This window comes from Oryctolagus cuniculus, chromosome 2, assembly GCF_051225735.1.
Source record: "Oryctolagus cuniculus isolate XC-2025 breed Fujian yellow rabbit chromosome 2, ASM5122573v1, whole genome shotgun sequence".
NCBI classification, from domain to species: domain Eukaryota; kingdom Metazoa; phylum Chordata; class Mammalia; order Lagomorpha; family Leporidae; genus Oryctolagus; species Oryctolagus cuniculus.
The window spans coordinates 46,597,303-46,624,312 of NC_142868.1; the positions used below are offsets into that span (position 1 = coordinate 46,597,303).

The 27,010-nt window shown below is 41.0% G+C and overlaps 1 protein-coding gene across 1 annotated transcript in view; it reads right to left on the reverse strand.

Annotated features, from left to right (window-relative positions):
• Positions 1-25,467, reverse strand: part of ESCO2 (establishment of sister chromatid cohesion N-acetyltransferase 2) — a 43,272-nt gene extending 17,805 nt beyond the window's left edge. Inside the window, exons 1-7 of the mRNA XM_008249219.5 lie at positions 25,071-25,467; positions 24,118-24,186; positions 20,099-20,930; positions 12,233-12,323; positions 9,202-9,259; positions 5,305-5,425; positions 3,454-3,585 (exon numbers count right to left, since the gene is read on the reverse strand). Of these exons, the coding sequence (XP_008247441.1) occupies positions 3,454-3,585; positions 5,305-5,425; positions 9,202-9,259; positions 12,233-12,323; positions 20,099-20,930; positions 24,118-24,170 (1,287 nt within the window). The 5' untranslated portion in view covers positions 24,171-24,186; positions 25,071-25,467. The remainder of the gene's footprint in view (positions 1-3,453; positions 3,586-5,304; positions 5,426-9,201; positions 9,260-12,232; positions 12,324-20,098; positions 20,931-24,117; positions 24,187-25,070) is intronic.
• Positions 25,468-27,010: the final 1,543 nt, after the last annotated feature.

Sequence of the window (27,010 nt, forward strand, 5' to 3'; positions counted from 1 at the left end):
TGAGGTAAGAGGAAAAAAAAGATAAAGGGGCCAGCGGCATCTCTGAGCTCCAGAGGCTAATTTTTAGAACAGGAAACTTCTATTGTTTGATTTCCACCTAAGTGTTTTCTACCCCAATGCCTGTAATTGTAGGAAAATAAGAGGTACATATGGTCTTTCTCTTGCAGAATCTGCCCTCAGTTATTCATTGCATATACATTTTCCCTCAATAAACTCTAAACTATTTGTACAGCTACCAGTAATAACAGGCTCATATTTCTATCTCCTAATGTGATACTGTAAAAATATTTGGTCTTTGTTCCTCTTTCCTGGCAAACCACTCCAGGTGGTTTTATCCTTGGAATCTCTAAAGTGGTAATTGTCTTTTCACACAAATGAGATGACCAATAACTAGTCAGTCCTGGGTAGCTTCAGAATGGGGGATCGTCAGAGGAAAGACCAAGTGACAATTAGGGGATAGAACTTTCAGCCACACCTCCAACTTCAGGGGAGGTAAGAGGCCCTCCCTCCCCCAAAATAACTTGATTACCGATAGCCAACGGTTTAGTCAATCATGAATATGTAATAAAGCCTGCATTAAAAAAAAAAAAAAAGAGAGATACAGGGTTTGGCTAGTTTCTGGATAGCTGAAAAGTGGAGGTATGGGGAGGTTCTTGGTATATGCAAAAAGGTACAGAAACTCTACACTCTACACAAGTGCTTGAGCCCCTGCACCCACATGGGAGATCTGGAGGAAGCTCTTGTTTTTGGCCTAGCCCAGATCCAGCTGTTGCAGCCATCAGGGGAGTTAACTAGTAGGTGGAAGACATTTCTCATTCCATCCCTTCCTCTTTCCATGTTACGCTTTCAAATAAATAAATAAATCTTAATAAAAAATTACGTGGTAGTTTATACATGTATAAATATTTATATATATTTTACATATAAATATGGTAGTGTATATATATATGAATATATATTATAAATAATTATATATGTGATTTCTTGGATAAGAAGCATAGGCAATAAAGGCAAAAATAGACAAATAGGATTATAAGGCTAAGAAGCTTCAGCACAGCAAAAGAAAAACTCAAAGTAGCAACTGACCAAATGGGAGAAAATATTTGTGAATGCTCTATCTGATAAAGGATAATATCAAGGGCATTATAAGAAGCTCAAAAAACTCAACGACAACAAAACAAAGAATTCAGCTAAGAACAGGATATGGGCCACTTCTGTGGCGTAGTGAGTAAAGCCGCTGCCTGCAGTGCCAGCATCCCATACAGGCGCTGGTTTAAATCCAGGCTTCTCCACTTCCAATCCAGCTCTCCGCTATGGCCTGAGAAAGAAGTATAAGATGGCTCAAGACCTTAGGCCCCTGCCCCTCCTGCCCCCATGCAGAGATCCAGAAGAAACTTTGGGTTCCTGGCTTCAGATTGGCCCAGCTCTGACTGTTGTGGTCATTTGGGAAGTGAACCAGCGATGGAAACACCCCCCCCCCCCCCGCCAACTGCCTCTCTGTAACTCTGCCTTTCAAATAAATAAATAAATCTTTAAAAAAAACAGCATAAGCATATAAACAGGCATTTTGATAAGGATATAAACAGGCATTTTTCAAAGGATGAAATAGAAATGGCCAACAGACACATGAAAAGATGCTCAGGATCCCCAGCCAAAAGGGAAAAGCAAATAAAAACCACAATGAGGTTTCACCTCATCCCAGTTAGAATGGCTACCCTCCAAAAATCAGAAAATAACCAATGTTGGCAAGGATGTAGGGAAAAAGGTACCCTAATACACTGTTGGTGGGAATGGCAACTAATACAACCATTATAGAAGACAGTATGGAGATTAAAAAGAAGTCTGAAAATAGATGGATGAATTAGCCATTCCAGTCCTAAGAATTTACCTGAAGAAAATGAAATCAGTGTATGGAAGAGATATCTGTACCCCCATGTTTATACCAGCTCAACTCACAAGAGCTAAGATATGAAATCAACCCAGCTGTCCATCAACTGATGACTGGAGAAAAAAATGTGGTATATATACACTATGGAATACTACACAGTGGTTAAAAAAATGAAATCCTGCCATTATGCTTAATGAAATAAGCCAGTCCCAAAAAAGACAAATACCATATGTTTTCCCTGATAACTGTGCTAACAGAGTGGTAACTAACACTAACTTTAGGTAACTAAAGTACCTAAAAGGAAATCCATAGGAGTGAAGTTGACACTTTAAGATTCAATATTGTTTACAGCCCTTGTCTCGACTGTTGGGGAACAGTGTTTTATTCTTCATAATATCTGTTTAACTCTTTACTTCGAGTAGGGTTAATATTTTGAGTATAAAGTTAACTGAAAATAGATCTTTGTAAAAAATAAAAATAAGGAGAGGGAAGAGGAAGAAAGGTGGCAGTGTGGGTAGGAGGGAGGGTAGGGTGGAAAGTATTACTATGTTCCTGAATCTTTATATAGGCAACACATGATATCTGTATATCTAAAATAAAATTAAAAAAAAAAGTAGTATATATAAATGATGGACTACTACTCAGCCATAAAAAAGAATGAAATCCTGTCTTCAACAAATGGAAATACTAGAGACCATTATGTTTAGTGAAATAAGCCAGTCCCAAAAAGACAAATATGTTTTCCCTGAGTTTTGGTAACTAATATACACATTACCAAAAAAAGTCATGTTTGTGAATGAAATTGACATTTTGAGATCTGATTATTGTTTATAACCCTTGCTTACACTCCCAAAGAACTGTGTTTTTTCTACTTTAAATAACTAAATCTTGGGATTGTGAATGGCATTCCTTACCTAAAAAGCTCAGAAGTCACAAATTAAGTAAAAATTTTAATATTCGGTGTGGCAATATACATCATAAAATGTTTTTAAAAATCAAGTAATGGTATTCACAGATGCAGGAAATACCTCTGGAAGATACCCAAATGAAACCATTAATGCTACATGTTTGCTAAATTAGGCAAAAAATATTGTGAAGGTATGAACTAATAGGAAAAAAGGAAAACATTTAAGTAGCACACACAATTATGGAAATAACGGCAATGACAGTTGTGTTTGGATTACAAAGGTGCCTGACAGACATGGGACCTCTCCTCTTAGAAAAGAAAAAACATGGAGAAGTCATAAAAAGGATTTTTAAGGCTATCTATAAAGAACAAACTATGGCAGAGAAGAGATTTCCTCAAATTTTCGGGTTTTGTATCTTAAATGCTCAGCACTGCTCAGAAAGCTGGTCAGGATGTAGGGTGTTTACTCGAAGTAGGACAATATCTATTTTAGGATAGTAAGTTTGAAACAGCATTATAAATTTTTAATAACATCAACCTCAAATTTTAAGGAAAGCTATAGATGAAATATTCAGATTCTACTAATACTTAACCAAAAGGTCTCTTTTAAAGCAGGTCTCACATTTACAGCAAATTCAAAGACTATCTTTTGACTCACTGTATATTTGATTCCTTCCAGAAATCTGTGGTGATGCTGAGCATGCTGCATTTCATCCTCAGGGTTGGAAGCAGTATAGATCATGCCACAAGACTTACACACGGTAGTCCCAAAATGTTTCTGACCTGCATCCTGGAATTGAAAAAAATGTCCATCTAAATATTTATTTATATATCATACATAACTCTAAAGTTCACATATTCATTCAAATTTCTTCCTAATTTTCTTTCATGCTGACACAAATGAAATACTAAATTGAAGTGTGGTTTCTTTCCCTCCCCAGAATAAAATGGAATGAGAAAAATACCTAAATGGGCAATGAACTCATCAAAGTACTAGAACTGTATCTGAATAGTCAGGGTTAAAAAACAAATTCTAGAACCATAGTTTTAAGAAGGAATAATTTAAATCACAAGATTATAGCTAAAATGAACAGAACTTCTTCACAAAACTCCTAAAGAAAGACCTAAAAGAGCCTTATGTCAAACTAGCAAGACAATGTCAGGACTTCTGTATTAACTAAACAGTACTTTTTACTTAAGTGGTTAGGAATATTACATTCCTTAAAGAATATTGAAATTCTCTGTCCCAAGAGCTGATTTAAAAATATAACAGGGGGCTGGTGCTGCAGCTCAATAGGCTAATCCTCCACCTGCAGCGCCGGCACACCGGGTTCTAGTCCCGGTCGGGGCGCCGGATTCTGTCCCTGTTGCCCCTCTTCCAGGCCAGCTCTCTGCTATGGCCCGGGAGTGCAGTGAAGGATGGCCCAAGTTCTTGGGCCCTGCACCCGCATGGGAGACCAGGAGAAGCACCTGGCTCCTGGTTTCTGATCAGCGCAATGCACCAGCCACAGCGCGCCGGCCACGGCAGCCACTGGAGGGTGAACCAACGGCAAAGGAAGACCTTTCTGTCTCTCTTTCTCACTGTCCACTCTGCCTGTCCAAAAAAAAAAAAAAAATATATATATATATACACACACATAACAGGGGCCGTCGCTGTGGTTCGCTTGGTTAATTCTCTGCCTGTGGCGCCAGCATTCCATGTGGGCGCCGGGTTCTAGTTCCGGTTGCTCCTCTTCCAGTCCAGCTCTCTGCTGTGGCCTGGGAGGGCAGTGGAGGATGGCCCAGGTGCTTAGGCCCCTACAACCACGTGGCAGACCAAGAGGAAGCACCTGGCTCCTGGTTTCCAATCGGCGCAGTACACTGGCCGTGGCGGCCATTTAGGAGGTGAACCAACAGAAGGAAGACCTTTCTCTCTGTCTCTATGTCTAACTCTGCCTGTCTAATTAAAAAAAAATATATAACAACAGTTCTGGAAAAGTACAAATCAACTCTTAAATACATGAAAGTCAGGAAGATTTAATGTCACAACTTAAAGCATTGCTTAATGCCACTGAAAATACATACTAGGTTCTCAACTGTCTTAACACAGAGGTTGACAAACATTTTCTTTAAAGGACCAGATAGTAAATATTTCAGGCATTGCAGACCACACATGGTTTGCCACATACTTTTTTCCCCAAATCTTCAAAAATGCAAAAATAATTTTTAGCTCATAGGCCACTCTAGGTCAAATCCAGGTCTAAAGCAATATAACTATTCCTATTAAGTCTTTTATTGCTCAATAGTAACTTTCCTGGAGACAATTCATTTATTAGCATTTTCCTAAAATATCAGCATTGCCCAACACTGTCAATTCAAAAGACTAGTTTAAAATGCTGCCCCAGCAACAAAACTGCATTTACAAAATTCAGAATATCTATAACGCAACTCTAAAAAGATAGTATGTTTGACTTCCTGTTCTACATGTGAGAGCCATGTATAGGAAAAGCTTTGTTTTAAATTTACTCACAATGATGAACTGGTCTTTTGTTTCTCTATTTGTATCTCTGGTATTAGTGTTTTTCTGTGTTTGTTTCAAGAAGTTAGTACATGTGATGGATTCCACAGAAGATTCTTCTTCAACTAGAGATCTTGAAATAAAAGTGTATAAATTTAATTTTAGAACGCCTGAGGAATTACAAGGAAAACTCTTGTACATATAACATTTACAGAGCACATTAAAATTTTTTAAAAATTATTATTGAAGAGAAAGTACTCCCAATTGCTGCTGATTCACTTCCTAAAAGCTCACAACAGCCAGAGCTCAGCAGGGCTTAAGCTGGGAGTCAGTAATTAATCCAGGTCTTCCATGTGGATGGCAGGAATCCAATTAACTTGGGTAATCACTGCTGCTTCCTAGGGACATTGGCTGGAAGTCAGTCAAGAGCTGGAGCTGGATATTGAATCGAGATACTCTAATATAGCAATGCAGACATCTTAACTGGTGTCTTAATCACTGTGCCAAACACATACCCCATCATACAATTTTTAATGCTTTCATCCAACAATAACTTGATGAAGTAATAAAGAAAGAACAATGAGAAACCTGACCCTCCACAAAGATTCAAGATGAAGTAACTAGTGAATAGAATAGCAACATTAATATTCAAATCATAGTCTTCTAACTCCAATTCCAAGGGTGTTTCCTACATAGTATCAGATGCACAAATGTTTACTCACTCTGGAAGTTCAAAAATGATTTTTTTGTATTTGTTGTTTGTTTTTGCTTTATCAAACCTTAGGACAGTACTTACTCACGTGGGTATAAAGCAATTCTTAGGGTACCACAACAATTAAATAGATTAATGACTTTCACAGATCCAAGGTAATCAGCATCACCAGTAAATATATTTAGGATCTAGCAACAGTTTATGTGAGCAATAAGGCTAATACATTAACTTTTCCTCACTGTCACTATGTTGAAATTCTTCGAGGGAAAAATATTTTGGCTAAATAGATGTACTTGAGCCAATCTTTACACATTAGAAAAGAATGTTGGGATTGGCTTATGGAGATCACTGAACCACATTCATTTATTACATATGTTTTGGTTGGCTCAAAAAGTATTTAAAACTTTGAGATTTCAATTAAAATATGTATTTCCAATATCATAGGAAACTCTACAAGATCATTAGGTTTGGAGCTGGCCTTGTGGTACAGCGGAATAGGCTTCTGCCTGTGATACCAGCATCCCATATGAGCTCCAATTCAAGTCCTGGATGCTCTGCTTTCTATCCAGCTCCCTACTAATCTATGTGGGAAAGCAGTGGAGGATGACTGCAGTACTTGGGGCCCTGATGCCCAACCTAGGAGACCTAGATGGAGTTATGGGCTCCTGGCTTTTGCCTGGCATAGCCCATTTGGGGAGTGAGTTACTGGACAGAAAATCTGTGTAACTATGTGTTTCAAATAAATAAAATAAATCTAGAAAAAAAAAAACCACTAGGTTTCTGTTCCTTCAAACAATCTATTAGTGCTAACAACACATGCCCTTTTAAATAAGGCATACATTCTCCAGTTGGCCCTCATCTCCACCCAGCCTGGTTGGCTGTCTCGACATGGAAGTTGTAATTCTTGCCTTAAAATTAAAGGTTTTTGATTTTTTCAAGAACCAAAGCAGAGGAAATCCTTGGAGAGTAGAAGTAAAAGTAAATAGGCAAGGGAAAAAACAGACTAAAACAAACTAAATTCAGACAACAGAAAAAAAGAGTGACAAAAGTAGACAAAAAGGTATCCAATATGGTCTTTATCTTTAAACACAGGAGTCATAGCTTCAGCTGGGATTTACAACAGCATTAAGCTGCTGCAAGTTATTTACTCTTCTAGCCAGTTTCCTCTACCTATAAAATGGGATAATAGTACCTACATCATGAGGTTGTAAATGTTCATTAAATTTTAGCCTATTATTTATATATCATTTGTCTAAAAAAGTGCCTTTCAAACTGACCTGGCAAACCTATGGTAAGAAACTGCAGGGCCAGCGCTATGGCACAGCAGGTTAAAGTCCCAGCCTTAAGCCCCAGCATCCCATATGGGTACCAGTGCTATTCCCGGCTGCTCCACTTCTGATCCAGCTCTCTGCTATGGCTGGTATAGCAGAAGACGACCCAAGTCCTTGGGCCTCTGCATCCACGTGGGAGACCCAGAAGAAGCTCCTGGCTCCTGACTCCGGATTGGCTCAGCTCTGGCTGTTGCAGCCATTTGGGGAGTGAACCAGTGGATGGAAGACTCTCTCCATCTCTACCTCTCTCTGTAACTCTTCCAAATAAGTAAAAATAAATCTTTAAAGAAAAGAAATAATTACTAAAACCAAATTTTCATAAAAGATGCAGTATTTACTTAAAAAAAGAAATGGCTATAACTGACATCCTTAAAGCCGTTTTGACAAACTAATGGGCTGTTGCTGCAGTATGAAAAACAATTGTCTAGGGCACTGACCCTTTCTGCATTTGCTAAGTAACTCTGCCCTCTCTGATCCTGCATGGATGACTGCATTCTATTCACTTCTATCTCAGCAATTCTAACATTTCATTACACTCACTGGTTTAAATATCTATCTTCTCACCATATTATTCTTGATGGCAAGATGATGTATTATCTCCACATCTCTAGAAGTTAGTGGGAGACCAGGATGGAGTTCCAGGCTTCTGCCTTGGCCTGGCACAGGCTTGGCTGTTGCAGGCATTTGGGCAGTGAACCAGTGGATGGAAGATCTCTGCTTCACTCTGCCTTTCAAATAACTAACTAAATCGGTCCAAAAAAACATAAAAACATGCACCTAGATATTCTGTAATCTACTTGAAGTAATGGATTAAACGACAAAACCTACTGATTTCTAATGTCTTACAGCCTATACATTTTTTCATAGAATCCAGCCAATTGTACCCCAGTACATCTTCATGCCAGATTGAATTAGGCTACACATTTTTATCAGCTAATTGTAGTAGCCTTCCATTCTCAATAAGTCACGGAAGAAGAAAACACAGGAGAGAAAAGGGGAAGGTGAGAAAAAGCAGGAGTTTATACCCACTCACCCCAATCTCAGGAAATTTAAGGTAAAATGTCCAACAAATAGAACTTAGTCAACTTGCTTAACATAGTTATTTATCACCAAATATGGGGAGAAGAACCAAAACTGCTTAAGAGGAAGATGTTAAAACTGTATGAAACTTCTTTTTCAGAGCTTTCCCAGCTAATATGCTCTCTAACCACCCAGGCCTCCTTCCAGTACGGTCTTTAGCTTTAAATACAGGACAGTCGTAGCTTCAGCTGAGATTTACAACAGCATTAAGCTGCTGCAAGTCATTTACTCTTCTGGCCAGTTTTCTCTACCTATAAAATGGGATAATAGTAGCTACATCATGAGGTTGTAAATGTTCATTAAATTTAGCCTATTATTTATATATTATCACCCAGGCAATGTAATATAGCCTAATGAGTTTTTGATTCAGATATGGATTCTAGTTCTGGCTCTAGCTCCTAATAGCTGTGCAACTGTGGCTAAAACATAAAAGTTTTGCTCAACTGAAAATAGAACCAATAATAGTATCTACCTTCTAGGTTGCTCTGAGAATTAAGTTAAATAATAAACATAAACTACTTATTATGGGTAAGGTACTATATAATAATGTTAGCAGTTATTATTATTCAAGCCCATAAAGAGAATTTTCCATCTCTTAACTCAGAGCTCCTATGAAGTCTTTATGAGAGACTGATTTCATCTCCTATTCTCAATATTATACTCCTGTTTTTCTTAGTAGGAAAGACAATATTCACCATATTAAGCAACGTAAGAAGAGAGTCCCAGATGATTCATGTAGTTAAGAAATCTTGGACATTAAAACAAAACAAAACACACAAAGCCTACCTTTTTGTATTGGCTGAAGACAAACTGAAGATGGGATAGACAACAGATTTGGGAGAAACTAGGAGGAAAAATAGCAATAATTTATATTATCAAATAAATCAAAGCTTTAAGTCTTACGATTTTAAAAGGTCAGTAAGATCAAAATACACTAATCAAGAGTAATCAAGACAGTATGGTAATGGCAAAAGTATAGACAAATCCTCATAGACAAATGGAACAAAATAGCCCAGAAATAAACTCACACAGACAAATGCAACTGATTTCACAATGAGGCAAAAGTGTTTCATCACAGAAAGGATAGTCTTCAACAAATGGTGCTGGAACAATTGGACATTCATGCACAAAATAATTACACACCAATACCTTATATAAAAAAAACTTAAAATGGCTCACAAGTCTAAACAGAAAATTATAAAACTAGAAAAAATCTGCAAGAACTTTGGTGATAATTTTTTATATACAGCATCTAAAACACTACATAAAAGAAAAAAATTAAGTTGGACTTAATCAAATTTTAAGATTTTGTTCTTTGAAAGAAGCCCCAAAAAACCAAATCAAAACCAAAAAAATAAAACTGTTGAGAATAAAGACAAGCCACAGACTGGGAGAAAATATTTGCAATTATTTATTTACAAAGAACTCTTAAGTTACATCCATAACTTAGTGATAAATGGGGAAATACTGATACTTGCAACAATATAGGTACAGGGGCCTAGGCACTTGGGACATCTTCCCCCGGCTTTCCCAGACACATTAGCAGGGAGCTAGATCAGAGATGGAGCCCATATAGGATGTGTCATAAGCAATGGCCTAACCCACTTTGCCACAGCACCAGTTCCGTGGGTGAATCTTAAATGCAGTTTACTGAGTGAAGACAGATCTAAAGGCTGTACACTGCATAATTCCATTTGCATAACCCTTTTACCAGAGAAGGTAAAACAATGGAACAGGGACAGAAAACAGGTAAGTGGTTGCCAAACATCTGGAGGAGAGAATAGACTACAAAAGATAGGTACAAGAAAATTTGAGGGTGCAGGAGCTGTTCTGTAAATTCTGGAATGACTATCACCTGATGCTATGCATTTGACAAAACCCATAAAACTAATTATCACAATGAGTGAACTTCAAAGTATGCCCATCTATTTAGACATATTAAATACATGTAGGCATGTATTTCTTTGTGATATGTACTTATATGGGTTTTGTCAAATGCATTCCAGTACAATACATAACAAGCAAAGTTAAAACAACTGATTTGAGAAAAATAAGTTGAAAGTGGGTTTTTAGTAAATAGCAAATTTTAACTTCACATTAAAAATTAGAGCTCATCTTCTAGAAATAAAACCAAGGCCAGTAAGATGTGTTACTTCACCTAAATCCATTTTCTCTTCTATGAAATGAGCCCAACAGAACCCATTTTTTAGGGTTTTAAGAATTAAATGATAAAATGTAATTAAGAAACTTTAGGGACCAACGCTGTGATGTAGTAGGTAAAGCCACCACCTACAGTGCTGGCATCCCATATGGGCACCGGTTTGAATCTGGCTGCTCTACTTCTGATCCAGCTCTCTGTTATGGCCTGGGAAAGCAGAAGGTGGCCTAAGCCTTTGGGCCCTTGCACCCATTTGAGAGACCTGGAAGAAGCTCCAGGAACCTGGCTTTGGATGACTCCAGCTCTAGCCATTGGATCCATTTGGGGAGAGAACCAGTGGATGGAAGATTTCTCTCTCTCTGCTTCTGCCTCTCTATAACTCTGCCTTTCAAATAAATCAAATCTTTAAAAAAGTTTTTTAAAACGTAACAAACTTTGGTCATTTTACGTTACTTTCATGACTTTTTCCATATCCATGCACCAATTATATTACTTTTGTACACTAAGTAATTTTCTTTTAATTGACTTGAACAATGAACTGAAATATATTTATTTTATTCTAAATTTTTATTTTATGGAGGAGGAGGAAGAGGGAAGAGAAAACAGGGGGAGGGAAAGTACTCCTATCCACCATTCTACTCCCCAGATGCCACCATGAACCAGGACTGGACCAGGCAAAAGCCAGAAGTCAGGAACTCCATTCAAGACTTCCACTTGGGCAGTAGGAATCCAACTATGAGTCATCATCTGCTGCCTCCCAGGGTGCATATAAGCAAAAGCTGAAATTGGGAGTTGGCCAGGATTTGAACAATGGTACTTTTATATAGGACACAGGTGTCCCAGCTAGCATCTTAACTACTCGACCAAACACCAGCCCCTCAGTGTCATTTCTATTGTTTAACAAGTTCTGCTCATAACTGGGTTTTGATCACAAATACAAAGGTACTTCAAAGTTTGTGGAAAATGGAATTAAAATGTACTTTCTATGAACTTTTTTGAAAATTCCTCATATACAACATTCTTATTATTTTAGGTAAAAGTACAGGTATGACTTTATAATAATACCCACTCTTGAGAGCTTAAATAACTTAGTCACAGTCATAGACCAATTAAGCACTGGTATTTTGTCTTTAAATTTTAACCCAAATCTTCTTATTACAGGGGAGCATTTAACCTCATTTTTAAGATACCAGTTAGGACACCCGTGTTTCATACACGAGTGCCTGGGTTTGATACCCAGCTTTGGTTCCTGACTACAGCTTCCTGCTAATGCAGACCCTGTGAGGCAGTAGTGATAGTTCAAGTAGTGGGAGATCTTAGCTGAGTTCTAGACTCCCAGCTTTGGCCTGACCCAGTCCCAGCTGTTGGAAGGGAGTGAACAACTGGATGGGGCCCTCCCCCCCTCACTGTCTCTGTCTTTCTGCCTTTGAAATAATTAGTAAAACAAAACAAAAACTCCTTATCTCCTGTTTTTCAAAATATATTGCACTGCTTTGCCACTGAAAACAGTGTCACAGAGATAAACACAAAGATACTAACACAATCGTCCTACTGAAAAAACAGATGAAGAAAATGTTATTAAATGTGAATTTCATATTGTCACATGTAATAAAGCATTATTTCAGATCACTAAAACTCATGTAAGAAGTTTTTTCTTACCACTTGTCTTGTTCTGACTTAGAGAATCCTCTGAAGGAAAATGTTTGCTAAGTTTACATTCCCTTGAAGAAACTACTCCACCTGATGAATCCTGAAAACAAAGCAATGGGTCAAAAAAAGTAAATTTATATTTTTTTTAAAAAATGATTTATCTGAAATTCAGAATTACAGAGGAGGGAGAGACAATCTTCCAACCACTGGTTCATTCCCCCAAATGGCTGGGATGGCTAGAGCTGGGCCAGGTCAAAGTCAAGAGCTTCTTCTGGGTCTCCCAAATGGGTGGCAGAAGCCCAAACACTTGGACTATCTTCCACTGCTTTTCCCAGGTCATTATCAGGGAGTTGTCTAGGAAGTGGAGTAGCCCAGATACAAACTAGCACCTATATGGGAGCCACCCTCTATGCCACAGCGCTGGCCCCAGTAAATCTGTAATTCTTAATTGCTTTATATTTAGTGAATGAATCCCAATAGATCCATTTCTAAAATAATAAAATAGTATACTATGAATTACATTTCATAATTACATTAAATTCCCAACTTTCAGTTTATTGTTAGGAAAATTTCCTCTGTGTTTATTGAATGTGTATCATTTAAACACCAGAGTGCATATTTTATAACTTGTCATCCTGTCAAAAATGTTTTATACTCCCTGATGAAGAAAACAATGAATTTTATAGACCACACTTTCCATAGTAACAAACAGCAAAAATCAGTAAAAGTAGCAAAAAATTGTCCCTATCAGCCACCAAACTAGAAAGGAACAAGTTTATGCCATAAATTTTAAAAAAGAGCAGCCAAGTAAGGCAAAATAACTTTTGAAGTCACTACAGAGGTTTCTTCCACAAAAGTTCTTTAAGAGTACCGGGCCAGTGCTTGGCACAGTGGGTTAAAGCCCCAACCTGCAGCGCCAGCATCCCATATGGGTGCTGGCTCAAGTTCTGGCTGCTCCTCTTCCGAGCCAGCTCAGAAAGAGGCCTAGGAAAGCAGTGGAAGACAGCCCAAGTCCTTGGGCCCCTGCCCCCATGTGGGAGACCTGTAGGAGGCTCCTGGCTCTGGATCAGCTTAGCTCTGGCCATTGCAGTCATTTGGGGAGTGGACTAACAGAATGGAAGACCTCTCTCTCTCTCTAACTCTTTCAAATAAATAAATTTTTTTTTTTTTTTTTTTTTGACAGGCAGAGTGGACAGTGAGAGAGAGAAAAGTCTTCCTTTGCCGTTGGTTCACCCTCCAATGGCCGCCGCGGCCGGCGCACCGCGCTGATCTGAAGGCAGGAGCCAGGTGCTTCTCCTGGTCTCCCATGGGGTGCAGGGCCCAAAGACTTGGGCCATCCTCCACTGCACTCCCTGGCCACAGCAGAGAGCTGGCCTGGAAGAGGGGCAACCGGGACAGAATCCGGCGCCCCGACCGGGACTAGAACCTGGTGTGCCGGCGCCGCAAGGCAGAGGATTAGCCTATTGAGCTGCAGTGCTGGCAAAATATATATATATATATATATATTTTTTTTGACAGGCAGAATGGACAGTGAGAAAGAGAGACAGAAAGGTCTTCCTTTGCCGTTGGTTCACCCTCCAATGGCCGCCGCGGCCAGCGCACCACGCTGATCCGAAGCCAGGAACCAGGTGCTTCTCCTGGTCTCCCATGCAGGTGCAGGGCATAAGCACTTGGGCCATCCTCTACTGCACTCCCGGGCCACAGCAGAGAGCTGGACTGGAAGAGGGGCAACCAGGACAGAAACTGGCAGCCCGACTGGGACTAGAACCTGGTGTGCCAGCGCCGCAGGTGGAGGATTAGCCTAGTGAGTCACAGCATCGGCCATAAAATAATTCTTAAAAAAAAAAAAAAAAAAAAAAAAAAAAGTAGCAAGAATGCAGAAGAGCAAAGTAGCAAAATTACCAACAAATTTCACTAATAAACTAATTTGGTGAGACTTAGGGAATATATAGCTTTGGGGAAAAGGGAAATTTAAAAAGAAAATTTCTTTAGATTTTATTTATTTGAAAAGCAGAGTTAGAGAGGAGAGACAGCGAGAGATCTTCCATCTGCTGGTTCACTCCCCAAATAGCCACAACAACTGGGGCTAGACAGGCTGTAGCCACGCGCCTCTTCCTGGTTTTCCATATGGGTACAGAGACTCAGGCCATCTTCTGCTGATTTTCCAGGCACATAAGGGAGCTGGTGCCTATACAGGATACCAGTGCTCACAGACAGTGGTTTAAAGTTGCTGAGCCACAGTGCCGGCCCCAGGAAAAAAAAAATTTTAATTATTTACATATTTATTTGAAAGGCAATTACAGAGAGGCAGAGAGAGAAGAGGTCTTCCACACACTGGTTCACTCCCCAGATGGCTGCAACGGCCAGAGCTGTGCCACTGCACCAACCAGAAGCCATGAGCTTCTTCCTGGTCTTCCACACAGGTACAGGGGCCCAAGGACTTCGGCCATCTTCAATTGCTTTCCCAGGCCATAGCAGAGAGTTGGGTCAGAAGTGGAGCAGCCGGGACTCGAACCAGCACCCACATGGGATACAGCACTGCAGGTGGCAGCTTTACCTTCTATGCCATAGCGTCAGCCCCTTCAGGAAAATTTTTGATTAAATAACAACCCCTACTCAAAATCATATCTCAGAAAGATGGAATAATCCATCTGTCATTTCTCAAGTCTCCATAATAAATTGTGAAAATTAAATTCATCCAAAGATGAAGCCCAGCAACAGTACTTAGCAAAATCTTGACAAAGCAAAGCTGTTTTTCAAACTGTAGATTCACAAAAAACCAGCTTCTCAGCCTACTGAAACCTAAACAGAACTCAGTACCTAGCCCCTTAAAGGGAGGCTCACAAAAGAAAATTTTTAAAACACAGGAAAAAGTGTCATAGAGAAGATACCATGTCACAACATCAAAGTTATACCTTCATTATCAAACATGGATTATCACTTGGGAGATGGATAAAGAAACTGCAGGCCAACCTGACTTTGTTCTGCTGGATTACTTTCCCAGGCCATAGGAGGAAGCTAGAATGGAAATGGAACAGCCGGTCTCCAATCAGTGCCCATATGGGAGGCTGGCACTCCAGGCACCGGCCCGAGGCAATTTTATAAACAGTGAAATTCACAAGTATTTAGTTTGATGAATTCTGACAAACTAATATACCCTTGTAATCAAAATCTCTATCAAGACACATAAGTGGGGCTGGCACTGTGGTGTAGCAGGTAAAGCTGCCGGCTGCACTGCCAGTATCCCATATGGGTGCCAGTTTGAAACCCGGCTGCTCCACTTCCAATCTAGCTCCCTTCTATTGCCAGGTGGAACAGTGGAAGATAGCCCAAATCCTTGGGTTCCTGCACCCTTCTAGGAGACCCAGAAGCTCCTGACTTCAGATCAGCCCAGTGAACTAGTAGATATCTCTCTCTCTCTCTCTGCCTTTCAAATACATAAATAAATCTTAAAAAAAAAAAAACAAAAAACACTGAAGTATTTTGTTAGTAGAATATGGAGATTTAGTGGAATTAAACGTAGTGGCTTAGCCAGCAGGATCATGATTCACTTAATAGTATATATGGCAATACTTGATAAACATGAAGAAACATTTACAATGGGGACTACAGATATAATACCTACAGGATGATAGATAAGCAAAACTCCTATCAAAATCTGGCTCATCTAAGTATATATATGAACATATACACTGATTTAATCGAAAGAAATGAACAGCCCACATCTGTCAAAAGGTCTGAAACTCTGCTCTGAGACATTTCTTCATAAAGAAATGAGGGCTCGGGGCCAGCACTGTGGCGCAGCAGCTAAAGCCGCTGCCTTCAGTGCCAGCATCCTATATGGGTAGCTGGTTGGAATCCAAATTGCTCCACTTCCAATCCAGCTCTCTGATATGGCCTGGGAAAGCAGTAGAGATGGCCAAGTCCTTGAGCCCCTGCACCTGTGTGGGAGACCTGGCAAAAGCTCCTGACTCCAGATCAATCCAGCCCCAGCCATTGCAGCCATTTCGGGAGACTCTCCATGATTAAACAATAAGTTAATAAAAAAAAAAAAAAAAAAAAAAAAAAAAAAAAGGCCGGCACTGCAGCTCAATAGGCTAATCCTCTGCCTTGCGGCGCCGGCACACTGGGTTCTAGTCCAGGTCGGGACACCGGATTCTGTCCCGGTTGCCCCTCTTCCAGGCCAGCTCTCTGCTGTGGCCCGGGAGTGCAGTAGAGGATGGCCCAAATGCTTGGGTCCTGCACCCGCATGGGAGACCAGGAGAAGCACCTGGCTCCTGCCTTCAGATCAGCGCGGTGCGCCAGCTGCGGCAGCCACTGGAGGGTGAACCAACGGCAAAAAGGAAGACCTTTCTCTCTGTCTCTCTCACTGTCCACTCTGCCTGCCAAAAAAAAAAAAAAAGTTAATTAAATCAAGTAGAAAGGTCTAAGATTTTAAGATTTAATTATTTTAAAATTTTAATTATATTCATATAATACAAATATAATTTATTTATAATTATTATTAAGATGTATTTATTCATTTGAAAGGCATAGAGACAGAGAGAGGGAGACAGAGAGAGGTCTTATATCCAGTGGTTCACTCCCCAAATGGACGCCATGGTCGGAGCTGAGCAGATCCGAAGGCAGAAAGAAGTTTCTTCTGGGTCTCCCCTGTGGGTGCAGGGGCCCAACTACTTGGGCCATCTTCCACTGCTTTCCCAGGCCATAAGCAGAGAGCTGGATTGGAAGAGAGGCAGGGACATGAACCAGCACCCATATGGGATACCGGTGCTGCAGGTTGAAGTTTAATCTATTGTGCTACAGTGCTGGCCCTTTGCTACATCTTTTAATATTCATGATACTAGCAATTTGCTCTCTTGCAATAAAAAGAGCTCAGATTTTTAAAATTATGTAGGTGAAAAACAATATCCATGGGCCAGATTTGTTTCATCAGCCACCCATATATTTCTCCCACTGAGTTTTGAAATATAGGTGACTACAAATAATATAGAGTTGAATCTGACATCTGTCAGTGAGTAGGAATTAATAAAGGCACATTAGGAGGGAAATGTCTATAGCACTTGAATTGCTGGATATATATGAGCCTGAGGGTATACCGAACATTATATGAATATCCATTTCTCTAGCTGCCAGAGTTTTGATGAATATAAATGGGTTGATTTTAAAAAGTTCAAAGGGGTTGGACTTTGGCTCACTGGGTTAAAGCCACAGCCTACAACACCAGCATCCCACATGGGCACCAGTTCGAGTCCCAGCTGTTCCAGTTCCAATCCAGTCCCCTGCTAATTGGCCTGGGAAAGCAGTGGAGGATGGCCCAAGTGCTTGGGCCCCTGCACCCATATGGGAGACCTGAAGAAGCTCCTGGCTCTGGCATGGCCCAGTCCTGGCTGTTGTGGTCATTTAGGGAATGAACCAGTAGATGGAAGATCTCTGTCTCTCCTCTAATTCTGCCTTTCAATTAAAACTTTAAAAAATTTTTTAAGTTCAAAGAAAATGTAATTATTTATATATATTTTGTTTATTTTGGTGCAAAAAATTTCAAGTCCATGCATTTTTTTTAAAGATTTATATTATTTATTTGACAGGCAGAGTTACAGAGAGAGGTTGAGACAGAGAGAGAGGTCTTCCATCCACTGGTTCACTCCCCAGATGGCTGCAATGGCCAAAGCTGTGCAGATCCGAAGCCAAGAGCTTCTTCCAGGTCTCCCACATGGTTGCAGGGGCCCAAGGACTTGAGCCATCTTCTACTGCTATCTCTGGCCATAGGCAGAGAGCTGGACTGGAAGAGGAGCAGCAGGGACCAGAACCAGTGCCCATATGGGATGCTGGCACTTCAGTCCAGGGCATGACCCATTGCGCCACAGCGCCGGCCGCCATGTATTGTTTTTTAAAGTATACACTTTTTTTTTTTTTTTTGACAGGCAGAGTGGACAGTGAGACAGACAGAGAGAAAGGTCTTCCTTTTTGCCGTTGGTTCACCCTCCAATGGCTGCCACGGCCAGCACGCTGCGCTGGCGCACGCGCTGATCCGATGGCAGGAGCCAGGTGCTTCTCCTGGTCTCCCATGGGGTGCAGGGCCCAAGGACTTGGGCCATCCTCCACTGCACTCCCGGGCCACAGCAGAGAGCTGGCCTGGAAGAGGGGCAACCAGGACAGAATCCGGCACCCTGACCAGGACTAGAACCTGGTGTGCCGGCGCCGCAAGGCAGAGGATTAGCCTAGTGAGCTGCGGCGCTGTCCTAAAGTATACACTTTTCACAAATTTCTGAAGACCCTTCATGTACAGCAGGTCAACAATAGAAGGTCTAGGGGGTCAGCACTGTGGCATATTGGATAAAGCTGCCACCTGCAGCATCCCATATGGGCACTGGTTGGAGTATCGGCTGCTCCTCTTCCAATTCAGCTCTCTGCTATGGCCTGGGAAAGCAGTGGAGGATGGCCCAAGTCCTTGGGCTCCTGCATTGCGTCGGAGACCCAGAAGAAGCTCCTGGTTCCAGGCTTTGGATCAGCCCAGCTCTGGCCATTGTGACCATTTGGGGAGTGAACCAGTGGATGGAAGACCTCTCTCTCTTTCAAATAATAAATAAATAAATATTTAAAACAAAAGAAAGTAGGTCTATAGCACATAGTCTAATGTGGTAGCCAGCCGCCACTTATTGTGAATAAGCACTTGAAATGTGGCTAGCCTAAACTGATATGCTGTTAAGTATAAATATGGATAAGAATTTCATACAAAAAGAGTAACATATCCTATTGATAACTTTTTATTACACTGAGATGGGAATATTTTAAGTATATTGTATTAAATGTTTGAATATGATCAGAAAATTTTAAATGACATGTGGTTCACACTGATGTAGGCAAGGAGATGACTATCAAGAACTGAGGTTGCCAGCCCTCTTCTATGGTCTTGCTTTTGCTGTAGCCCCACTTGCACTGCCCAAACTTCCCCAGTGGAAAGCTGGCAGCAGCTGAAAATAACATGGCAGCCAGGTGCAAGAGCTGCAATTACCTTTAGCTAATTATAAGGTCAATATAATAAAATTACCATGCTGACACTCCCCACTCCCATCATGCACCTGACACCAGGATTTCCAAAAACAGGAGAATCCACAATACCCCAGTCCTGACCCAAACCCCACCCCTTGTGAATAAACCCCACCTCAGACACCACCCTCTATGTCTCTGGATCATATAAACGGATGGACCCAACCTCATTGAGTGTAGCTCTCTTGAGCATGTCTGCATTCCCTCTTGAGTGTGTACTTTAGCTTTGCACACAAATAAACCTTGCTTTTCTGTGGACCTTTATCTATGTCTTGTCCTGGAATTCCTTCTAGTACTGGAGAAAAGAACCTGGATCCAGTCACTCCACAACAAAACTCTATTTCCATCAGATGGTACTAATCTAGGATAGCTGTGTTAGTAATAGCAAGACCAAATGAAATAGCAGAGATTCTGGCATAATCTACCACTTTAAATGAGCAAAAACAAACCAAAAATGATACGCTTATACTGTTAACACTCTCTGAATTTTGTTATTTCTACTTTCTAAAAACAGAGTATCAAATAAAGGTTAGTAAGCTTCTCTGAACAGACTTAATACTCATGAGGGAATTTAATGAAATGTATACCTTAATGCCAACAAAATATCCGATTTCCTTAAGCCAAAAAACTAAGTCATCTTTCCACTGACTCTGAATTCTCTATAGTGACTAATTGCTGTAATACTGGTTTTATAAAATAGTTCTCCTGGCTGTAAATAAAAGTATATTACAATAAATTATAACAGTTATGAATATTACATGTATTGAAGTTTTGTTAGCCAGCTTTTTCTAAAATATTAAAATTTAAATATTTAGCATTCTTTACCTTTATTAATTTCTCTTCATTTTTGCTTCTTATCCTCAATAGCTCAATGTTCAACTTCTCTTTTTCTAGTGACAAACACCTTGGCACTTGCTTCATCTCAAAAGTTCTTCCTTCACTGACAGTCTCTGAATCACAATCCTCCATCTCTTCTGATTTATTCTTTTGGATGTGTTCCAGTGATGGCTTATTTTCCAGAGACAACTTTCTAAGAGAGGATTTTTTTCTATTAACAAAAAATGCTGCTCCACCCTGAAGTGTAACTTGTGGTTTTATTTTTTGGCTTAAAACCCGGGGAGCATCCATATTATTTTCAGCTGGACAGTAATTATTCTCTTTCTCCACAACTGGCTTATAGGTCACTCGGTTTTGTTTGGAACTTTTAGAATTCCTGGATATAGGCTTTATCTGTTTATAACTTGGTTGATACTTAGCAGTTAAACTCTTCTGTGGTTTTTTGTTCTTCTTCTTTGAACAGACTGGTTTTCCCTGAATATTTTCTATCACACTAGGGAAAGATTTATTTTCATTATTAGTTTTCAGACAAGCAGATCTACTCTCTCTTATCAGCTTTCTCTCCAGTGGATTGAGGTACCATTTATCTTTGTTGTAAAAGGATACAGGGGCTACAGCCGATTTAAATGGTGAACCTTGATTTGCAGATGGCAATCTATTTTTTTCAGTTGTTTTGAGTAGATTTGAAATGAAGCGGTCTTGTTGAGAACATAGCACCTTTTCTTCGTTTTTATCATTGTTCTGACAAAAATCAGGTGATGGAAACAGATTTTCAGTATGGTCCAAAATTAATTTCTTTGATGGAATGTCTGATAAAAGGCTATGAAAAAGAAACAAAGTCCATTCATAAGTTCACTATATTGCTTAAAAATTTATATAAATATAGCACCAAGTAATAACTACTCATAAGTCATATTAAAAATAATACAAGCCTTCCTCATCAAACATATCTACACTTTATGGAGAGGTTTAAACAGTTTCTCGAATTCGGTCTTCATCAAACAAAGCACTCATTTTTCAAAACAAAACAAAATCCCAATCCTGTTCATGAAAAGTTTGCAGGGGTCAGCACTGTGGCATAGTAGGTAAAGCCGCCACCTGTAGTGCAGGCATCCCATTAGGGTGCCAGTTCCAGTTCGGGCTTCACCACTTCCCATCCAGTTCCCTGTTAATGCACCTGGGAAAGCAGCAACAGATGACCCAAGCACTTAGGCCACTGCACCCATGCGGGAGACCAGGAACAAGCTCCTGGCTCCAGAATGGCCCAGCTTAGGCCATTGCGGCCATTTGGGGAGTGAACCAGCTGACAGAAGATCTAAACTCTGTCTTCCAAACAAATTTAAAGAAAGAAAAGGAAAGAAAAGAGTTTGCAAAAAAGTTCTGACATAAATGTATGCATTTTAAAATCTATTTCAGGCTGGCATCGCAGGCGTAGTGGTAAAGCCACCGCCTGGGATGCCAACATCCTATATGGGATGCACCTGGTAAAGTAGTGGAAGATGGCCCAAGTGTATGGGGCCTCTGTAACCATGTGGAAGACCCAGGAGAAACTCCTGGCTTTGGTCTGGTCTGGCCCAGCCCCAGTGGTTACAGCTATTTGGCAAGTGAATCAGCAGAGGGAAGCTCTCTGTCTCTGTCTCTCTCTCTCTGCCCCCACAGCCCTGTTAACTCTTTCAAATAAATAAATCTGCAAAAAATTTCCATTTTTTTGGACATATACAAATTATAGCCCATACATTTGTTCAACTAGCTGGCAAGTCTCCTATCATGATTAATTATCTATAATAAACTGACCCTCTGGGGTCTTTTCTACTGGGAATAATCTATATCTCTGGTAAGACACATAGCAAATACTAAGTACAGCAGTTCTTATATTTAGGGGATATGTCCCAAGACCCTATGGATGCTTAAAACCTCAGATAGTACAGAATCCTACACACACACACACACACACAAAGTATGTGACTACACTGTTTATTCCTACACCTACCTGTGACCAAGTTTAATTCATAAGATTGGATAAGGAAATTATGGGACATGTACATCATAGAATACTACACAGCCATAAGATAATTAAATCCTGTCATTTGCAACAAAAAGGATGCAACTGGAAAACATTATACTTAGAGAAATAAGCCAGTCCCAAAAGGACAAATATTGTAATTTCTCCCTGATCTTTTGGTAACTAATAGAGCACCTAAAACAATCTATAGAAGTGAAACTGACACTTAGAGATGTGATGATTTGAACAAACCTTATCTCAAGTGCTGAAGAACATTTTTTAATACTATTTATTGAACATTTTACTTAGTATAGTTAATCTTGTGTGTATAAAGTTAATTGAAAATAGATCTTAGTAAAGAATAAGAATGAGAATAGGAGAGGGAGGAAGAAGGGTAGGAGTACAGGAAGGAGGGTGGGAAGAATCACTATGTTCCTCAAGTTGTATTTATGAAATGTATGAAGTTTATATACCTTAGATAAAAGGTTTCTGGGGAAAAAGTTTAATTCACAAATAAGCTACAGTGAGAGATAACAATAACAAAATAGGACAATCCTATTAATATATTGTAATAAAAGCTAATTGAATGTGGTTTCTCAAAATATCTTATTGTACTACTCTCACCTTTTACATTTAATATCTCTGGACTGATATCGGCCATGAGTAACTGAAACTGTGGAAAGTGAAACTGCCGATAAGGAGGGACTAATGTACACAAACTTTTTAAGACTGCTTACAAACGAGCATATATTATATGGCTATATATATATTAAAGACTATATTAAACACTACAGAAGAGAGTGAAAAGGAATAAGGTAATAAAAGATTTGATTCTTCCTAGTCAAAGAAAACAGCTCTTTTGAATCTCGTCAGAAAGGATTAATTCACCATGAAATCATCCTATATTTCCAGACTAGAATTAGAATACAGAATATTATGGGGCCGGCGCCATGGCTCACTTAGTTAATCCTCTGCCTGCGGCACCAGCATCCCATATAGGCGCCAGGTTTTAGTGCTGGTTGCTCCTCTTCCAGTCCAGCTCTCTGCTGTGGCCCGTGAAGGCAGTGCAGTGATGACTCAAGTGCTTGGGCCCCTGCACCCGTATGGGAGACCAGGAGGAAGCACCTGGCTCCAGGCTTCGGATCGGCGCAGTGCCGGCTGTAGCAGCCATTTGGGGAGTGAACCAACGGAAGGAAGACCTTTCTCTGCCTGTAACTCTACTTGTCATATAAATAAAAAAAGAATATAGAATATTACTATACCCACAAGGAGTAGGCTAATCGATGAGTGGAAATTTTAGAAAAAATAGGAGGGGCCAGTGCTGTGGCATGGCGGGTAAAACTCCGCCTGCAGCGCCAGCATCCCATATGGACACCAGTTCAGGTCCCGGCTGCTCCTCTTCCGATCCAGCTCTCTGCTGTGGCCTGGGAAAGCAGTAGAAGATGGCCTAAGTCCTTAGGCCCCTGCACCCACTTGGGAGACATGGAAGAAGCTCCTGGCTCCTGGCTCCTGGCTCCGGATCAGTGCAGCTCCGGCCATTGTAGCCAATTGGGGAGTGAACCAGCGGATGGAAGACCTCTCTGTGTAACTGACTTTCAAGTAAAAAAAAAATAAATAAAATAAATCTTAAAAAAAAAAGAAAAAATAGTAAAGAGAATAAAGACAACAATGTATTTTTTTTTTTTTGACAGAGTGGACAGTGAGAGAGAGACAGAGAGAAAGGGCTTACTTTTTGCCGTTGGTTCACCCTCCAATGGCCGCCGCGCTGTGTCAGGCGCATCGCGGTGATCCGAAGCCAGGAACTTGGGTCATCCTCCACTGCCTTCCCGGGCCACAGCAGAGAGCTGGCCTGGAAGAGGGGCAACCGGGACAGAATCCGGCGCCCTGACAGGGACTAGAACCCGGTGTGCCGGCGCCGCAAGGCGGAGGATTAGCCTAGTGAGCCGCGGCGCCGGCCAACAACAATATATTTTTTAAGAGTTTCCATTCGTAGGATGAGACTCACCTATCACCATTCAAGGAATGTTGCTTCCTCTTCTTTGGAGTAAAAGTTTCCATCTTCTTAATCAAATTTCTAAAAGCAATGGAATAGTCAAATTCCTCAAGTTAATATTAAAGCCACTATCAAAATTATATTATAAAAATCTGAAAAGTTTTCAGATGGGTTTTAGTCTACAAAGGTTCAAAAAAAGTGTTTTTAAGCAAATTATTTTAATAAAGATGTAAACCATGAATTTAAAGAGAGGAAAAAAATACTACACTACAGTAGTTTGTAAATACAAGGAAAGAAAAAACACAAACACGCACATATTTCAACCTGGAAAATAATCCCACCAAAGGGAAGAGTTTTTATCCCCATTTAGGGCACACTTTGTTAAACAGCACAACTATTTCACACCAAGTTTAAACACTGTTTTGTGGACCATCTTTCTTGACACTGTCCCCATGTCACTGCTCTCCGCCAGGCGCTGTGTTCTCCGCTCCCACGGCACCCCTCATTGCCTTAGTATTCCACTTATCACATTTTCTTGCTTAACCATCTTCTCAACCTGCACCCAAGTTCAATGAAGGCGGAACCCAGCAAGAAAATGGGCCAAGCAGAACCGTCCCCAGCGCGAGCAGCCGAGCAGCCTGGAGCAAGCCGCCCGCTGCCAATCAAGTTCATGCACTGCCCCCTCCTCGACTCGAAGCTCAAGGGCTCAGCAAAGGCGAGAGAAAAAGCAGCGCCTCTCCCGAATCCCGTCAAGGGCAAAAAGACGTGCACACGCCGGCCTCCGGACGGTGGAACCCGGCGCAGGTGACGGCTGAGGGCCGCTGGGCGCCCCACGTCTCGAGCCCGCCAAGCCACCAAGCAGGGCACAAGCTCTTCCCCCCTGACACTCGCCCCCGCGCTCCGCAGCCGCGCGTCCTCCTCGGCCAGCTGCCCGCCCCGCCACCCTGGCCCTCGGCAGCGGTTACCTGAGCCTCAGAGCCCAGAACGCCCCTCAACCGAGCAAGCACACGTCTCCTCAGGCACGAAAACGACCTCTCCTGAGGAGAGCGCCCGCGGCGGGTAAGAGTATTCAAACCACTGCGCGCCAGACGCGGCGGCAGCTCCTGCGTTCCGATTCGCCGCTGCTCAACGCTTCCAGGGGCTGCCTCGGGGATTGGCTGCCCACCAGCTCTCTCCCCGCCCACTCAGGAGGCTGTCTCCAAGATTCTCCCGCCCTTGGGAGGCAAAACACCGGGTTCTCCGGGAAGCCACGCCTTCCACAGGGCCTCGCAACGACTCCGGACGCCGTTCCCGGGACCGTGTCGAAGGGGTTTCTGGGAATTGTAGTCTTTGGCCCAGTTGAACGCGAGGTCGAATTCTGATGTTGCTTGGTGTAAGAGTCTTGCCTTTACAAGATTCCTGAGGCACTTTTCACATGTGATGCTTGATTCTTTTGTTTCACAGTTTGAAAGTTAGTAGTATTTTAGGTTCCTATTTCTCTTTAAGTTAAATTTAAAGATTAAATCAGGAACCCATGCGAAGAACCAGGCTTTCTTAGATGCTTCACATGTTTATTTCATTTACTTCTCACCACAATCTATGAAGTATCATTCTAATTTTACAAAGAGTAAAACCAAAGGCGTGAAAAGGATGAATATTTGCAGAACAGAGCTAGGATTCTTGCTTTGGCAAATAGGCAGATTCCTAAAACATCTGTTGATTGTTAGCTATTATTGTTATATTTGTGTCACCAGTTTCTGGTACAGTCTGGCATATTTTGAGTTCTAAATAAAATTTAGCTAAGTGATGCATTCAACATCATAGAATGAAGTTGGTCAGAATTCATTTTCAAAAAACAAACTTCTAACAAATTTAGTTATAGCTAATTTGATTTTTGATTCATGAATCAGGGTAAAATAGAATGAAAGCTCCCAGAACAGTGGGTTTCTTTACTTTTTGTAAGGGTTAACACAGAGGGGGGTTGCCTAATGTTGACTCAGGTACACTAGAATCCTCATTTTTAGGGAAGCCGGGTCTTTCAGAGAATCTACTTCCTTAATGTTTCAGTTTGATCATGTGGCATTTAGCACGACTGATTCCATTTTGGTTTCGTATGTTCTGTTGGTGCTTAGTGGAAGTTCAGTCCAAAACAAAGGCCTCCCATTATTTTTGTTTACCAGAAATAAGAGAGATAATCAGGTCAAATGTAAGGGCGACAGGAGCTTTATACGAATGATTATTCTCATTTTATAGCTGGAGGACCTCTGAGGTTCAGAGGTTTGGGATTTGCCCAATCTTGTGGGTAGCACATGGCACGCCTTATGTTAAGGGCAGAATGGTCTGAGTCCAGAGTCGAGAGGTACAATGTCTTTGGTCAATATCAGTAACAATTTCCTTAGGTGCCTGATATGTTCTAAATCCTTGATGCCTATTCAGTTACTTAATCCTCGCAAAATTTTTGAGTTAGCTGATTATCATCTTCATTTTGCAGATGCGCAAAGTGAACACAGAGAGGTTAATCAATGTGCCCAATATGGGACCCATCCGATACTAGGGTGAGCAGATACTGTGAGGGAGGGTATTGTACCAAACAACTTTGCTAAGTTGTTCTGAGGAAGCGCACAGATGGGCCTACCACAAGATTCAGAAGGCCAAGGAAACATTTTGTCAAATAGTGGAAGAATCTGAGTTCATTAAAAATTTAACAGCCTCCCGCTAAGAGACAGGCAAGTCAGCAGTGAACCTCCAACTGTGAGACAGTTTCTGCTCTTAAGGAGACAGGTGGTGGCGGGGGAGGGGCCTAGAAGAGGAGGCAGATAAAAGCCAATAAAAGAATCCTCAAGATATGAACGCCCACTGAGCAGGGGCTCTGAAAGTAGGGTCTGACGATGGCATGTTTCTTTCCCTGTTTCAAAAATGACGGGAG